The 17,810-nt window shown below is 33.3% G+C and overlaps 1 protein-coding gene across 1 annotated transcript; it reads left to right on the top strand.

Annotated features, from left to right (window-relative positions):
• Nucleotides 1-2,466: 2,466 nt before the first annotated feature.
• LOC149538024 (short-chain dehydrogenase ptmH-like) lies at nt 2,467-3,352 on the top strand. Its single transcript, XM_089802295.1, has one exon. The coding sequence runs from the start codon at nt 2,504-2,506 to the stop codon at nt 3,350-3,352; it is 849 nt and encodes a 282-aa protein (XP_089658421.1). The 5' UTR covers nt 2,467-2,503.
• The last annotated feature ends 14,458 nt before the right edge of the window (nt 3,353-17,810 follow it).

Genomic DNA, 17,810 nt, shown 5'->3' with positions numbered 1-17,810 from the left:
AATCCATTTTAGGGAGCTGTACCTACCAATTCAGAGGAAAGCCAAATCATTTACAAGTGGCTTTCCAACTGTTTGCGATCAGATATTGTTTCGAGTTGGGCATTTAAGAGTAATAATATGAAAGAAATTTTTTTTTTACCAACAAAACTGAAGTATCATTAGCTTGCATTCTCAAAGAAGTTAATGAAATAGACTCAAAATATAATTGTATAAATCAAATTAGAAATCTACTAAATAACTATGTTTCAATGATAATGATAAAGTGGATGACCCCTTTACAATTACATAATTCTAACATCCATAATGCAAGATAATGAATAGACATCTAGGGTAATTAGAGGGTTGACTAGTTTAAACACTATTCCAAACAAAAGCAATATAAACATTGAATATGGCTTGTAACTAAATACCTAGGAAAGATCTTAGCCACTGAATATATTTCAATAATATTCTATAAGTAGAGTATATAATTGTAGAAAATGTAAATGTAAATAATAACAATCGTCAACTGACTTTTAAAAGCCTAAGTCTAGAAACTGATTAGCCATTTTTAGGATTAAAGAAACAAAAAGCCCAGATGAATACACTTATTGAGAAAATGGGAGAAATGAAGGTCAGTCTCATTAGGTTAAATTTAATATGGCAAAGAGACTAGTGGATATAGATTACTATATTTAATTTTATTACCTTGATTCTTTAGAATGAGATTTAAAATTCTACTACTTATGGATAGAACTAATATAAAATTTAATAGGAATACCTTAGTATAAAAATATTTAATGGTAATAATATTTCAATTTAATAAATTATTTTTCATATCTATGGTGTCCTGATACTAATGATCAATCTTAGCCAAAAGCAAGTAATGCAAGTTCATAATCATCAAGTTCCAAACTTTCAACTAGACACGGGGGATATGGAGAGGTGTGAAGCTAGAAATCTTAAACCAAATAAAACATATAAGATTATATGCAAGAATTATGTATTATTCCTCCATAGGAGAAAAGTTGTATACAACCATTCATGTATTAATTACAAGGGAAGGAATGCCTTCGCAAAGTCCTCTTGATATGAAGGGGCAAATGTACATAGTAGATATGACATTTCTCGTCCCACGCTAGGGTAGTTCTCTTCCCTATTCTTAATCTCCTAGTGCCTGCAATATAGGCAATCACCTTTTAGGAACAAAAAAAAAAAAATCTTATTCAAAAATCAAATAAATTTATTTATCTAACAAATACTTCTAAAATAAATAAATTGAAATCTCACTATAAAATAAATAAATGAAAAAATGACAAATAATTAGTAATGCATAACATGAAATTTAAAACATACTCAATTACAAAATCTAAAATATTATAACTCTTTAAAAACAATCCTATTCTAAATGATTATGTTACATGATCGTTTTATAGATCTAATGATAAAATATTTGAACTTACCAAAAAATATCAAAATACTATTTTTTATAAAGGAGACCTCCTCATAAACATCCTTTGCAGAATAAAAGTTGAATCCTATATGAAATTATAGAAAATTACACACACACACACAAAAAAAAACACAAAAGTAACATATAATTTTTATTTTTTATTGAAATCAAAGTTCTACCAATTTGACTATTATTTTATTAAAACAAAATTGAACTAACCAACTTCTACATTCTTATAACAAAACTTTTACCATTGCACCAATTGTCTTTTGACAACTACAATGACTATTAAAAATACATTAATCTTATCCAAAAATTACAAAGCCCAAATTCAAATCTCATTACAAAAAAATAATAACACACAAACCAAATGACAAAGAAATAAAAGCAAACCAAAACAAGAAAAACAGAGCATACTTATAACAAAAGAATTTATATCTCCTATAAATATTTCAATTTAAATGATTGTCTTAAATCTATTGATATTAACAATATAATACTTCTATAAGATGGGGAAAAACTTAATCTGAACATGACTTTTATATTTATTAATAAATTATATAACTCCCCTCCCAAAACAAACATGAAAATACTATTTCTTATTATTATACAATATAGAGGCCATTGAACCCCTTATAAAACATAAGTAAAACCAAAACCGAATCTACATTGTGAGTATGTGGCGATATCTCACACAATGAAACCCAACAAAATCAGTAAACCATCCCCGTAAACATATTAAAAAATGGTAAGAATCTCTAATTCCAAACTGTCATTTGGATAAAAACCAAAAACCCAAGCCAAAAGAAAGCCAGAATATACTATCATATTCCTTAATTATGCTCCAGAGGGCGAAAATTTTCATGCAATGGCCTGCACCCATTCCTCTATATACATACAAACACAAATAAAATTATACACAAGGAGCCATCATAAAGTAGTGAAGGGCGTTAAAAAGAGGTGGTCCAGAGACAGAGAGTTGCGGGGCGTCAAAAGAGCCGATCCTATTCTTACACACACAGAGTTTTGTACCTGAAGGAGCGTCAAGAAACGGGTGGAACAGGGCGTCAAATGGCGGAGAAGGAGGAGGCGTCAAGGAGGTGTGTGGTGCTTGTGACGGGGTGTAGCAAGGGGGGAATAGGCTTCGAGTACTGCAAACACTTTGCGGAGAAGGGGTGCGAGGTGTATGCAACGGACGTGGGGTCCGTGGAAAGCATGCAAGAATTGACGGTGCAGCATGCAACAATCAGGACGCTTTGCATGGACGTCACGTCGGACGAGAGCGTGGCGGCGGGCGTGGAGGAGGTGATGAGAGAGGCGGGGAGAATCGACGTGGTGGTGAATAATGCCGGGGTGGGTGCCACGGGTCCCCTGGCGGAGCTCGCCTTGGCGGAGGTGCGGCTGGCGTGGGAAGTGAACTGCCTAGGCCAACTCCGTGTGGTCCAGGCAGTTGTCCCTCACATGGCCCGGCGTGGATATGGCACTATCGTCAACGTGGGGAGCGTTGTCGGTGCCGTGTCCACGCCTTGGGCTGGCGCTTACTGTGCGTCCAAGGCGGCGCTGCATGCTGCCTCGGAGGCGCTTCGCTTGGAGCTTCGTCCGTTTGGAATACAAGTCGTTCTTGTTATGCCTGGCGCTATTAGGTCGAACTTTGGGGAGGCGAATTTGGGGCGATTGAGAGACCGGAAGTGGAGTTTGTATGCACCGTTTAAAGATGCCATTTTGGGAAGGGCAGTGGCTTCCCAAGGATCCAATTCTACTTGCCCGTCTGCTTTTGCAAGTCATATTGTGTCCAAGGTTTTGATGCCCCGCCCGCCTAGACGGATTGTTTTCGGTCGCATGGCAGGGCTTCTTGGCGTGCTCTCCGTGGCACCACTTTGGTTACGTGATTTATATTTTTCTAAACGATTTGGCCTTTGAATTGTGTTCTTCGTGAGTAAAATATAATGTCAAAAAGTAATAGTTAATTAGAGATAAAAATATTGAAATGTAATTTCCCTATTGTATGTTCTCATGCAACGCTTCAGTGTGTTTGCTAATTTAAGCAATAAATTGGAATATTTCCCTATTTTAGTAAAGTGATTATTGTTTAAATATCGAAAACAAATTATGAAAAAAAAAGAGTCTGAAATAATCCATATTTTAAGAATGACATCTAGCTTCACAAATTTTCCCCCTTTTTCTCTCTCCAAATTTTTCTACATAAATTATTATTTACAATTTTATTATAAAATATAATATAAGGTGACACCTTAATAATAAGGTACAAAATTTACTATTCATGTGGCCACATGAGTTAAGCCATGCACTGGGAACTACCGTTAATTTTTGTAATTTAATTGTCTAAACAATGAGGGGTTATCAATGGAAAAATAGTAATTTTAGTCACATTTGACATTGGTTTTTGGTTATGCAAATGAAGTAAAGGGTTTGTGTATGAAAAATATTAGCTTCGTTGTGTAGTTATTTTTGAAACATTTTTTTTTGAAACACGAGTTTAGTTATAAACAAGAGCTCCATAGAGCTAGAGTCCAGCCTTACTGTGTAAAACCAAATTAATTATAATTTAATACTTTTATTTATGAGTGTACAAGCTCTTCAAGAAGTAAAAACGTGATGATTTTATGATGATATGCTAGCTTACAATAATGCCTCAAATCTTTGTATCAGAGACCAAATGTTTGGTTAATTCTTTCTATGTGACTTAATAGGTTACCATTACATTAATGCCCCACTTTCAAAACTATAAGAGGTAAAAAGTGAGTTTGAAGCAATGTTTGTGAATAGAGATTCTAAAATTCTAATTAGACATCCCTCATTTTGCAAAATTAAAAATAAATCCTAGAAACTTAACAGTAAAGAAAGTTTCTTCAAGTCAAACATGAAAATTCTTTAATGTTATTCCTATTTCATTCCTACACCTGATATTCATTGAAAAAAAAAAAATCAAGGTGCTACAACAAAATTTCAATTATTTATTTAAAAAACTGAATTAGCAAAATCAAGAATCATTAATGTTCTAAACAAACCAACTCATTTAAAAAACTGAATTAACAAAATCAAGAATCATTAATGTTCTCAAGAAACCAGCTCATAATGAAGGTACATTATTGGGTTTCTATCTATATTAAATACCAAATATGTGAAATTCTATGCCATCTAAAGAAATAAAAAAAATTATACCACACTAACCTTTTACAAAATAGGCAGCTTTTAGAAATGGTAATCATGAATTTGGTATATACAAGCTGTAAAAGAATCTTTTTGAGTAGAGAAATCAGTTACACAATACATTTTTTTTTCCCAAATTTACTATATACAAATAATAATAAGGAAATGACAACCAAAATTTGGATTACTAACGACAGCTCTATCAAATGAATCCCAACCTTGAACAACTGAAATATCATGAAGAGATGGATAATCAAAGGGAACTACGGATTTTTGTTCTTAAAATATCTAAAAACACCAAACCCACCTTATTTCTTGTTGGTTTCTAAAGCCAGCCCAAATGGAAACAAACTCTCCAAGTTTCTTTGAGGTCCCTCGATGGCTAGAATGTTCTTCATATCTTGCAAATGTATTTTCTATTCCATAACATGGTGATCAAGATTTTCTTCAGGGAAGCTTTCTCCCAAGGAATCAAACATGGCAAAGTAGTAATGCAAGGCCTCCACAAACCTATTGAGGAATGAACCAACATAGCTCATTTCTTGTTCTACGATGGTGATAACATTGAGGGCCGATCTTTGCAAAAGTTATAAGGTATGGGTGTCTGATCGAGTGAAATCTTAGAAAGAATGATGAATTAATTATAATATATACATCTCTCAATCACAACTCAGAATTAAATGTACTAGTGAAAAATTGATTTAGGTCATTTTTTTATTCAAGGACTTAAATTTCAAAATTCTACTGTTAAAAGAAAAGTTGAGACCTTATCAACTCCAACGAAGTTATGTAGAGATCATAATGCACCATTCATTGGAATTACTAATTAATTTCAAATTAAAATAATAATGAGGATATATATTGTTATTTTTGTTTTTAAATTAATTAAAAATTCCTCTCAACAATGCAATATCATTATGCCATAAACATTTCTCACATTGTGTATATTTATGTAATATAATATTGTAAATAAGGATATTCATCATGTGCTATGTGCTAAATTTATTTTTACATCATCATAACAATATCAATTGAATATTCTAGCTATATTTTAGAACATACATCATTGTTCTAAAGTTGTTGAATCAATCCACTAGGGGCTTTTGGGACATAAGGACCCAAAATAGATTTGGAAGATGGAAGGCTTTTTGATGGGCATGTAGCAATTTTGGATGCCAACTTTGATCTCTCTTTATGACTCTGTGCTTCAAGAAGCTTCTTGGAAATCCACATGTATTTTGAATCTTCATTTTTTTTGTAGGTCCTTTGATTGCATTGTTTGCAAAAGAAATTTAGGAACCCATATTGCTTTTATATTTTCTTTCTAATTGATGAGCATTTGTGGCATTTTTTAAATCTTTTCTTTTTCTTTTTGGATCATATTTTAGTTTGTATTCACATGTCGATTAGAGTGGACATATTGATCCTTGATTGCATGCAGAATGCTTGACTTATATATCTTATGCTTGACATCCAAATTACTTGGAGATGTAATGGACTTAAGGGATGTAAGGCAATTGTGTAGAGGACTTTTGGATGGGTGGAAGGCTCTCAGGATGTGTTCCTTTTCAAACTTGCATATTGGAAAGGGTAAGTGGATTGTAAACTAGTGGATGAAGGAAGATATGGACCTAAAATGGATGGAAGGGGTGAAGGAGGTATGCATTTGGATTGAGATTCGGAAGGGATACCAATGCTTTTTGAGCTTTAGGAATGAGGTCGTGATCTTTAGAATTTTCTTTGATATGAAATGGTTTTTCCATACTTTGTTCTTTAATGTTTGACCCTTTGACTTGATAATGCTTTTGGCTAGGGTGATACTTACTACTAGATATGAGTCCATGTTTAGGTGTATATGATATGGAAGAGTTGGTAGGATGATGAATTGGACTAGACTTGATAAAACTCGGGGAACTGAATTGAAGTAGAAGAGGTTATGAACATCTTGCATAAAAGTCTTTAAATCATGAGGGGGATTAGGAGGAATAATAGGATCCTTCAATAGAATGGGAGTAACGACATGATCATCTAGTAGGATAGGATGTTGTGGAGGATCTGGAGGGATGAAGGGATCATGTGGGGGACATGAAGGGATAATGGGATCTTTTTTTGGATCTAGGAGTGAAAGGATACTCTGATCTTGACTTGGAACTAGATCATTAGGGAAAATGGAATGGTGATCTTGATCTTTCTTAGGAAGTGAAAGGTCAAGGGGAAATGGATCATCTTGGATAGTGGGGTTATTCTGAGGCTTAGAGGAAATCAGGTCTTGGTCAACAATTGGATTAGCTTGGACATTAATATGATCTTGATCTTGATTTATTTCAAGACTATGTTCTTTAAATCATCCTCTTGACATGGGGTATGAATGTCTAAGAATGAGTTAATGTTTGGACGTGAAGGAGATGGAATTTGAATTGGATTATCTTGAATGGGATTACATGGATATGGAGGACATAATGACATTGGTTCTAGCATTTTGGATTCATGAAAGGGACTTGGATCAAGAATGAGACTAGGTGGAAATTCTTCTATGGATAGCCCTTGGGAGGTTTCAGCATTGAAAGTGAAACTTGAGGGTGATGAAGGAAAATGCTCGATTGAAGTTGTGGATGATGGAACATAGGATAGAGACATAGATGTTTCTTGAAGGTTCATTTCTTGAGTTGAAATATGCATTACATCCATGTGAATGTTTTGGGATGAGACATTGCTAGACATGGGTGAACTATTGTTATCCTTATCCTTTTTCTATATAGGATCCCTTTTTTGAAAGAGACTCTTTAACATTTTTGTTGTGGATTTTCTATGTTTGGTTGATCTTATTGGTGGTGTGGAATTGACATCTTCATGTTGTGTAGATTTTTTGGGTTGAACGTGTTCCTCAAAAGGAATCTCATTGATTGTGTTTTTTTATGTGAAAAAGTTGATATGTTTGAGTTTGTGTTTGTTTGAGACAAACTTATTGGATTTCAGGAGAAAAAGTGTTTTTGATCAAGTGTTGTTGAAGGCCAAATTATTTGTGGTTTAATTGTTTGTACAAGAGGTTGTTGTGTTGTTTGATATGTATACTTGATTCGAATGGGATGAAGCTTTGTTCAAAGTCTGGGGGTGGCCCCCTTTGGATCATTCCACATGCTGTTGAAGTGTTTGGAAAAGAAACCATGTTGCACATGTTATTTGAAGAATACGAGGCATGCTTTGAAATAGGATTGAATTGATTATATTCAAGGTTTGCATTGAAAAGCATTTGGTTGAAGCTTTCTCTGTAAGTTGTGCAATAGTATTTTGCAATTTTTTATTTGTCCATGATAGATTTTATACATTCTTCAGAAATTTTTTGTACTGGACAGTTATAAAGTTTAGCCATGTCATAGCCTCTTTTAATAATGAATGCCATTTACTTTTGAACCCTTTTAGACTCTTTGTTTATTTTTCTTTGCAAATTTTTGATAAGTTTTGCATGAGATTCAAGTGATTGAGCATAGGTTGTTGAGGGTGTTGTTTTTCTTGAATCAAAAGAGGTACCACCATGCAAGGTGTATGGCATGTTGGGGTCAAAACCTTGTGTTGGAACAAAAGGTGTTTGTGAAGTGTCCATGATGTTTGGATGAAAACCTTTTTGTTGCACATGTGTGTCTTGTGTTAAGTCAAAGAATGTTTGTGGGTTTTTGTCACTTGAAATGTACATGGTTCAGTATGGACCTTGTTTCCTTGTGGAAGTTTGTGATCTTGTCAAAATTGGCATGATGTCTAAGTATGCAAATAAACCTAAGTATGAGGGATGTATGTAAAATGCATTTTTTTTTTTTTGAATTTTTGGACCTTGAAATGAAAATGAAACTAGGGTATGCAAGACTTTTTTGGATTTTTTGGAATATAAGAGTATGAAAAATGCACACTAGGGGTATATGTAAGCAAAAAAAATTGGTATTTTGAAATTTAGATTATGCCAATTAAACTAAGGACATGTTCCTACAATATGTTTTGGAGTTTTATTATGACAATGAAACTAAGGGTTTATGTATGCAAGTATGTAAAGGGTTGATGATGTTTTAGGACATTTCAAGTGGAATATTAGATTATGCAAAGGTTAACTTATGCAAAACAATGTTGGGTTTGAAAATGTTTGTGCACTTGGAAAAAGTTGATATTTGGAAATGTTACTTGGGTTTTGGAGGCTTTTGACGTTAGGAAATGTTTTTAGATTCAATATGAAATTTTTTTGGGATGAGATATGCAAATGTTTGAAAATGATAATGAAAAATATAGCTATTTTTTGGAGTTTTAGGATAAAGAAATGATATGAAAAACCAAGGGATATGCAAACCAAGGTTTTTTCAACTATGGCTTATGCAAAATAAGATTATGCAAGGACACAGTTATGTAACCTAGTGTTATGCAAAATGAGGACTATGACAACTAAAGACATGCAAAAGGAATTTTGAATTTTGAGAAAAATCTTTGGAAAATATAAGGCTAAGAGTCTAACCTTACAAGGGTGAATATTGGATCTTGAACAAGAAAGAAAAAGGAAAAATTTGATAAGAAGGACCAAGTCAAATCCATCAGGACATAGATAAAATTTGACTGAAAGAAAATGATAAAAAGACCAAGGTCAAGATGCTTTGATCATCCAAATAAGGGAATACACTAAGACTCATATTTTGTTTAGATTCTCTACCAAATTCAAAGGGTCCTAGGTTTGAAATGAGGGCTACATGCAAGCACATTTAAGTGCAAATTGAAGATTATGATGGGATTGAAATGAGGACTATGAGGATAAAAATGAGGATTAGGTTATGCAAAATGAAAAGGCCTAAGTGTAAAATGAGAATAGTGTAGGGATTAAAATGAGGATTATGATGTGAAAAAAAAGGGTCCTAAATGCAAAAGGATAATTATACAAGGACTATGATAAAGAGATGATAAGGAAAAATGTGAGATGGATATGAAAAATAAGAGCTAAGAGACATGTCATGAGATCCTAAGGCAACAAGTTTGAATTTCCATGTTCTACAATGTTTTGGGACAAGTTTGACAAGTGTATGTTTGCAAAATATTTTGAAATAGGATTTGAACAAGTGTTTGACAAGTGTATTATTTTGAAGTTTTTTTGACAAGTGTTTGTGCAAGTTTATCAATTTGTCAATTATCTAGATTAGTGAAAGCACTCATGCAAGACACAATAGGAAAAATGGTTATTGTTATAAGGGAACAAACGAACCACAACCTAGGATGAAAGGATTGTATCCACTAAATTCTCACTTGAACCAAAGTTTAGTCACACTTATCCAGAGTGAACAACCTATAATCTTGGTAGCATAGACTCCCCCTTATAGTGCACTCACTTCTTGGGCATACCAAGATCTACTTCCCAAGGGGCATCACTTCCCAAGGGACTATTGTCTCTACTAAGGATCACAAAAGTGTGATATGTCCTCATGGGCATGGGTGACCCCTTGAGCCAATGGATAGAAGGATTTTGGCCTCTACAACAAAGCTTTTTAGTACAAGACACTCTATTCAGTAAGTGGATGATATAGTCCCACAGGAGGTCTCCCATCATTGAGAACTAAGGCTTGACACACCTCTTAGGGTACTGGAGGAGAGCTATCACACCATACTACTGATTGGACATTACTCACAATCGAGCCTTTATATAGTGGTTAGAATGGAGACTTGACTTTGGCCTTTCACCACTCCAAAGTTGTCACTGATGGACTAAAATTGGATGCGTTGGTCCAAGGAAAGCTTCTCTAAAATAATTACATGGATTTCTCTTAAACCCAAGATGCATGAAGGTGAGGGGAGAGGATACATCCATATAACCCTTTGGGATTTTAGGCACTGTAGACATGCCAAGAAGAATAGAAAAAAATCATTTTAGGCACCAAACCAATTGTTTGATAATCTACTAAAAATCACACAAAATGTTATGAAAAACACACAATGTCTTCATCATATTTCCCATCTCAAATACAGGAGTAGATTTTAGCAAGATATGATCTTCATCCCATGATTTCCACAAGCTAAAAGAGATCATCAGTACCACCAACAATGCTACTCTAAATGAACTACATAGATTTGTCTTCACCCAAGCTCCACAAAAGTGAGGGGAGAGGATATGTTTGAATAGCCTTTTGTGATTACAAGTGATAAGACACACCAAACATTTAGAAAAAATCCTTTCAAGAAGCAAACCAAGTGTTCTTTGATCCTCTTGATTAGACTATGTGAAATTTGTTGTTCATTAACCCATTAAGAAAGAAAATTTGCATGCATAAAGAAAATTTTTCTTATTTTTTTTTCCTACTTAAGCTAGATGTGATGACGTAATGTCCATTCACCATCTAATTAGATCTATGTGACTTTTTTGTTCATTTTATTTCCAAAAATAATAAATTACACAACAACAAAGTTAGACTCCCAAAACTGGTCCAAGCTTTCTCCTTGCACCTACAAGCACACAAGAAAAAGAAAGAAGATTAGTAAAGCATATCCATGTCAGGTTCAACAAAAGTAGGATTATAAAAAGGGTTAGAATGTATTTATTTCATCATTTTGGCAAATCATTTTACAAATTTCTCCTATAGGGATAAATAACCCATGGTTTATTCCTATGTCATTAATCATTTAATTCATCTCATCTTATTAATTCATGTCCTTTATCAATTCTTCTCAATTAATTAATTTTTCCACTTCTTATGAATTTGGAGATTATTTTAATATCCTAATTCTAATTTATAATTTTTGAGGGAGATATGAGTTTTTAAATTAAAAAATCCTAACTCTTACACATTCCCACTAAGTGTGCTTCCACTTTCTATTTTCTAGCTTCCACTCTTACAACTTTCTTTTTCTAACTTTTACATTTTCCATTCCTTTTCTTACACCTTCCCTTTCATTTTCCACTTCTTCTACCAAATGTTTTTACATGTTTCTATGCACATCTCTTACAATTTGTCATAATGTGCCATTTTTTGCCATATTTTATATTTTAAATCTCTTAATCATTGAAATTTTCTAATTGTGCAATTTAGCTATGACACTTTTCTTTCCAATTCTTGCATTTGGCTTCAAAATCCTATAAATTGAGCCATTGTGAACTTGTTTTGCTAACCACATTCTCCTAGTATTCTCACTATCTTTTCATTTTGTCATCATATTATCATTACTATCTTGCTATCATGTTGTAGGTACATCTTGTCAAGATCAAGAGCTACATCAACTCGAATATTATGGAGAAGAAAGGACAACATGGGAGCTACATGTGAAGGGAATTTTTTTGTTTGTTTTAAAGTCTTTTATATTTCAAGTAGTTTTTATGTTAAGACTAGGATTGTTTGCATAGTTCTATAGATTTTTTGGTTCTTCTATTATGCATTCTTACACTTTTTTCTAGTCCCACAACTATAACACCAATTCCAAATGTTGTATGTAGACACTATATCACTATAAGCATTAGCAGAACAAACTACAACACATCTATTATGATTATCAATTCATTACCAATTCACTTCTAAAATTTCAAGTTTAATTTTGTATGTTGGATCAAATATGTAGGGATTATTCTAGACTAGAATACATCATAATCAATTTATAGATTCTTGTCATGCCCAAAATATCAGGGCAAAAATATACAGGTTTTTTCTTAAATTTTAAAGTAATCCACTATGTTAATGCAGGCTACACTAAAAAGGTTATGGAAAGTTGACAAAGGATTAAAAGTGAGTTTCAGATATTTTTCAATAAGATGCAGATTTGTCATTCTAATCATACTATATAGGTTCAGAACACTCAAGTCAAGGTGTTATAAGAACGTCGAGTTCGATTTGACTAAACCCTAATTATTGGTTAGGTCAACCTTTCTTGACTACTTAGCATTTCAAAATGTTATGTTCATTAAATTTCATAAGACATATTAGGTTATTATTTCATCTTCTATTCATTTCGTGTGCCGGTTCAATTTCCTAGGTGAACTAGTTTCATCATTTCAGAAAGTTTGTCTAATTACCTTAATACTTAATTTCCATTATTAAAATAAACTTTTAAACTAGTTAAAATCATTAAATATTGATTTATTACATTATTCATGACATTCATTTCATCCCTCAATCATATTCCCATCATATGATGTTAGCAATTCGAGTTATTAACAACATAATAAAATATTATAAAATATTAAATAAAGTAATATACTATTCATAAGAATATGACACAACGAATATTCTAGCATAAATAAACCTAACACTAATATATAATCCAATAACAAACTCCTTAAATAACTTTTTAAAATTAACGTACAAATTTAATGTTAACATTTAATAAATAAATCTTAACCCACACATCCATTTCTAACTTTATTAAAACAAAAAACAAAAATCTTACTTTACCTAAATAAATCTTAACTGATTAGATTAACTCTCATATCACTTCTAAGTATACATAACTGAATTCCTTTATACAACATGCCTTCTTGAATAAAATACTGATCATACTTACTCATGTGATTTGATATATTTGGTGCTCTGTGCTCTCTCCACACCTCAGAAAAATCAAGGTCAGTATCATACAACTCTTTCATCTCATCAAAACCAAGAACTTTAACCTTCATCTCAATCAACAAAGAACATCTTATGTTCAACGCATCAACAGCTCAGTTAGTGACTCCAGTCATATGCTTAATCACAAATGTGAAACTCTATAAGCACTCAACCCACTTCATATGTATCTTATTCATTTTATGTTGACGTCTCAAGTACTATAAAGCTTTATGATCAATACACAACAAAAAATCCTTAGGAATCAAATAATGTCTCCACTTCTTCAAGGCTTGAACAATTGCATAAAACTCTTGGAAAATACACAAAATACTTCCTTCTAGCATCATTCACTTTTTCAATAAAGAAAGAAACAAGTTTACCTTCTTGACTCAATATAGCTCCTATTACACTACCACTTGCATCACATTCAACTTGAAATATCTTATTCAAATTAGGAAAAGCCAATATAGGTAACTCAGCAACCTTTTGTTTCAAAGTCTCAAAACTATTATCAGCTCCATGTGTCCACTTGAAATCCTTTTTTTCTCCACTCATTGTCTCAGTCATAGCATTACAAACAGAACTAAAATTCTTTGTAAACTTCCTCTAGAAACTAGCCAAACCATGAAATTATCTTACCTCACCCACATTCTCATGTGTAGGCCATTCCAAAATTTCTTTAACCTTCTTAGGGTCCATTCTCATCATCTAAAATCACAAATCCTAAATACACAATTTCTTCTTGCATAAAAGAACACTTTTTCAAGTTAATCATCAACTTCTCCTCTTTCAATTACTTTTCTAATGTGCTCAAGATGTTCTTTCTTAGTCCTCCTAAATATCAAAATATCATCCAAATAAACAATCACAAACTTACCAAAAAATCTCTTGAGAACCTCATTCATCAACCCCATAAAAGTACTAGGTGCATTAGTCAAACCAAAAGGCATTACCAACCATCTTTTTTCTTGAAAGCAGTCTTCCATTTAGCACCTTCTTTGATTTTTATATGATGATAATAATTGTTCAAATCAATCTTCATAAAATACTTTTCTCTACTCAAACAATCCATTATGTCATCCATCCTCGGCATGGGAAACCTATATTTCACTGTGATCTTGTTAATAGATCTAGAATCAGTGCACATTCTCCATTATCCATTCTTCTTAGGTGCTAATACAATAGGTGCATCATATGGTATCAAACTTTCTCTTATCAAACCTTTCTACAACAACTCATGCACTTATTTGTTAAGCTCTTCATTCTTTGTAGGCGTCAATCTATATGGTCTCTTATTCAGAAAACTAGCTGCAAGAATCAAATCTATACAATGACTTATACTTCTTGCAAGTGGTAAACCATTAGGAATATCTTCTACAACAATTTATATATATTCATTCAACAAATTTTCAATTTATGCCAGTACTTGGCTTCTACTAGTTTATGTTGCTTGGTCATTACTAGTTGTTACTCAGTCAACATTGTTTTCTGTTACTTTGCTACTACTAGTGCAACTCGACTTACTAGGAATTATAGCAAAATAGACTTGATTCTTCTTCATTTCCTTTTCAAATTGCTTTCCATTAACCATGCAAATCTTCATAGTAGTACAATTAATTGCATCTAGATTTTCAATCAAAGGCAATAATATTTTCTTTCTCTCATTCACCCAAAGATTATATTGATTTAATCTTCCATCATGTATAGAATATCTATCATATTTCCAAGGTCGTCCCAAAAAAATATGACAACAATTCATAGGCATAATATCACACAAAACTTCATCAAAATAATTTCCAATCTTGAACTTCACAATACATTGTTCACTTACCAATATCTTATGCCCATCTTTGATCAATGAAACATGATAGGTTTTAGGATGCTTCTGCCTCTCTAACTACAACTTTGTAACCAACTCTTTAGATGCCAAATTTTTAGAACTTTCACTGTCAATGATCACCTTGCATTTTTTTAGATATCTTACATCTGGTCTTGAAAAGACTTCTCCTAAGGACATGTTTCTCATCACTTCCCTTAGTACATAAGGTTCTTCTCACCATCATATTTTCTTGAGCCTTAGGTCCACTCGATGAATCCATAGTATCTCCTTGAACCACAACATTTATGTTACCTTTCCCATTTTTAGAGGATCTACACTCAAAGGATATATGCCCTTCTTTACCACATCTAAAATAATTACCACGAAAACCACCTCTAGAATAAGAATTACCTCTTCCTCGGTAAGAATCACCACCTTTCTACCCAGTCTTTCTTTTTTCACCACTATTCCATTTAGACCTGCCCTTATCATGCATAGAATTGTTAGATCTGCCACCTTCTCCATAAGATCTGCCTCTACCTCTCTAGAATCTAACACTCCTACCTCTTTATCTTTGTTCATGCTTCTTTGTCAAGATCTCCTCATCTTTTAAAGAATATTGATATGCTTCCTCCACACTTTCCAATATCACAGAACTTATCTCATCTTGAATCCCATATATCAGTCCATTTATGTACCTTGCAACTTTCTCAACATCATCATCCAAATGTCTAGATCTTATGTCCAATCTATATAATTCCTTAGTATACTCCTTCATAGTCATGTCTCTTTGTCTCAAATTTTGCATCTTTCTCAACAAGCTAACTTGGTAATCTGTAGGAAGGAACTTGTTTTTCACCTTGTTCACCATTTTCACTCAAGTCCTGATCTTCTTCTTTCCTCTCGTTTGTCCATCAATTTTCACCTTCCTATTATCAAGAGTGTTTTCATACTCAAAGAACTTCTCCATATCAAAGATCTAATCCAACACAGCATTGGTGTCCAATTTCCCATCATAAGGAACAACTTTTATAGTAAGCTTTGAATTTTCCCTAGACAATACTCTCAGCAATCTTACTTCATCTTGATCTTCTTCAAATTCTAGATTAGTGTTTAGTGTCATTACTTCATCATCACTCACATCATCAAGATGTGCTCCTCTCCTCTAGGTAGTCTCTACAACATCTTATCTAGCTAAAATTTGTCTCAATGTATAAAATATGACATTAACAATATTTCCTCTACCTCAAACCATCTTTACAATTAGGTTCTTGCAAGAACATAACCCTCTACAAGTTATAGGTCAAATTCTCAGATCTACCACCCCACAACCAAATCAACTCAGTGTTCTACACAATCCAATCTTCACAAGGATGAACCTTAAGCTCTGATACCACCTAATGTAGGGAGAACAATGAATAACTAGGGCCAAAGGCACACCAAGCTACCAAAGTCACCTAAAAGAGTAAACATGCTAGAAACACAACATATAGAACAACAACCAAAGGAGATAAAAGAGAAAAATACTTTATTGATTCATCAAATCATCCACATACATGCCCAACTGTAAGGCCTTCTAGGTTATGACCAACATTAACATTTATATTTTAATGATGATCTCTACATTCCAACTCCTACTTACTCTTCCTTATCAAACTACCTTCATGATCATACCTACAAATTCTCCTTAAATACTTGCATGGCCACAAGTTGGCCTATTACAAATCACCAACTAGATAAACCCTTACATCAAATGCATAACCAATCCACAAGTTGGCTCTCAAAAAATAGTAAATATAAATCACAAAACTAATGTACAAGGTCAACCCAAACTAGAACTAGACATAGACAACTCAACCAAAGAAGGACTAGAACAAATACTGACACTCAGAAACACTTAGCACATACACAATCTTGACACCACAAGTACTCAACAACCATAGAGAACTCAGCATCAACCATAAACTTGGTAGCAACTACGAACTCAAAAAATACAAAGAACTTGGAAGAAACAAAGAACTCATCAACAACTAAGAGCTTGATAGCAAAAGGGAGCTCAGAAACCACTAAGAAACAAGAAACAAGTAGGATAGCAATGTAACCTAGGATGCTCCTACATTACTTGGGGAACTTACTCCTAGAACATCATGCCTTTTAGACTTAAGAATGTTGGACCAACATACCAAATAGATATGACTACTTTCTTCCATGACTACATGCATATAGTAAATGGAAGATCATGTGGGTGAAGAGATCACTTGGGTATACTAGACACAATTTTTACCAGAATGGAAAGTTATAAGCTCAGACTAAATCCAAAGAAGTGTATTTTTGGATTTGTTTTAGGAAAACTCCTAGGGTACATTTTTTCTCAATAAGGCATTGAGGTTGATTATGAGAAAGTCAAAGCAATACTTGACATGCCTCCCCTGACTACTCTAAAAAAACTAAGAAGCCTGCAAGGAAAGCTATATAGTCTATTCGAAGATTCATTGCACAACTTGCAAATAAATGTCACTCCTTCCAACACCTTCTACATAAAGGAGTAACCTTTCAATGGACTATTTAGTGCAAAGAATCCTTTTAACTACTCAAAGACTATCTTTTGAACCCACCTGTGTTGATGGCTCCTATTCCAGGGAAGCTCTTCATCTTATATATATCAGCTATTGAAACTGTACTAGGAGCCCACTTAGCACAAAATGATGAACAAGGAAGAGAGAGAGCCATCTATTATATTAGTAGAACACTTGTGGGATATGAAATGAACTGTGCTTTAATTGAGAGAGCATGTATGGTTGTGATATTTACAACTAAAAAATTATGACATTACATGCTCCAT

This window comes from Cupressus sempervirens, chromosome 9, assembly GCF_028749045.1.
Source record: "Cupressus sempervirens isolate cs-2001-9-10 chromosome 9, ASM2874904v1, whole genome shotgun sequence".
Taxonomy (NCBI): domain Eukaryota; kingdom Viridiplantae; phylum Streptophyta; class Pinopsida; order Cupressales; family Cupressaceae; genus Cupressus; species Cupressus sempervirens.
The sequence above is the reverse complement of the archived record's forward strand: the minus strand, read 5'-3'. Positions and strand labels throughout refer to the sequence as shown.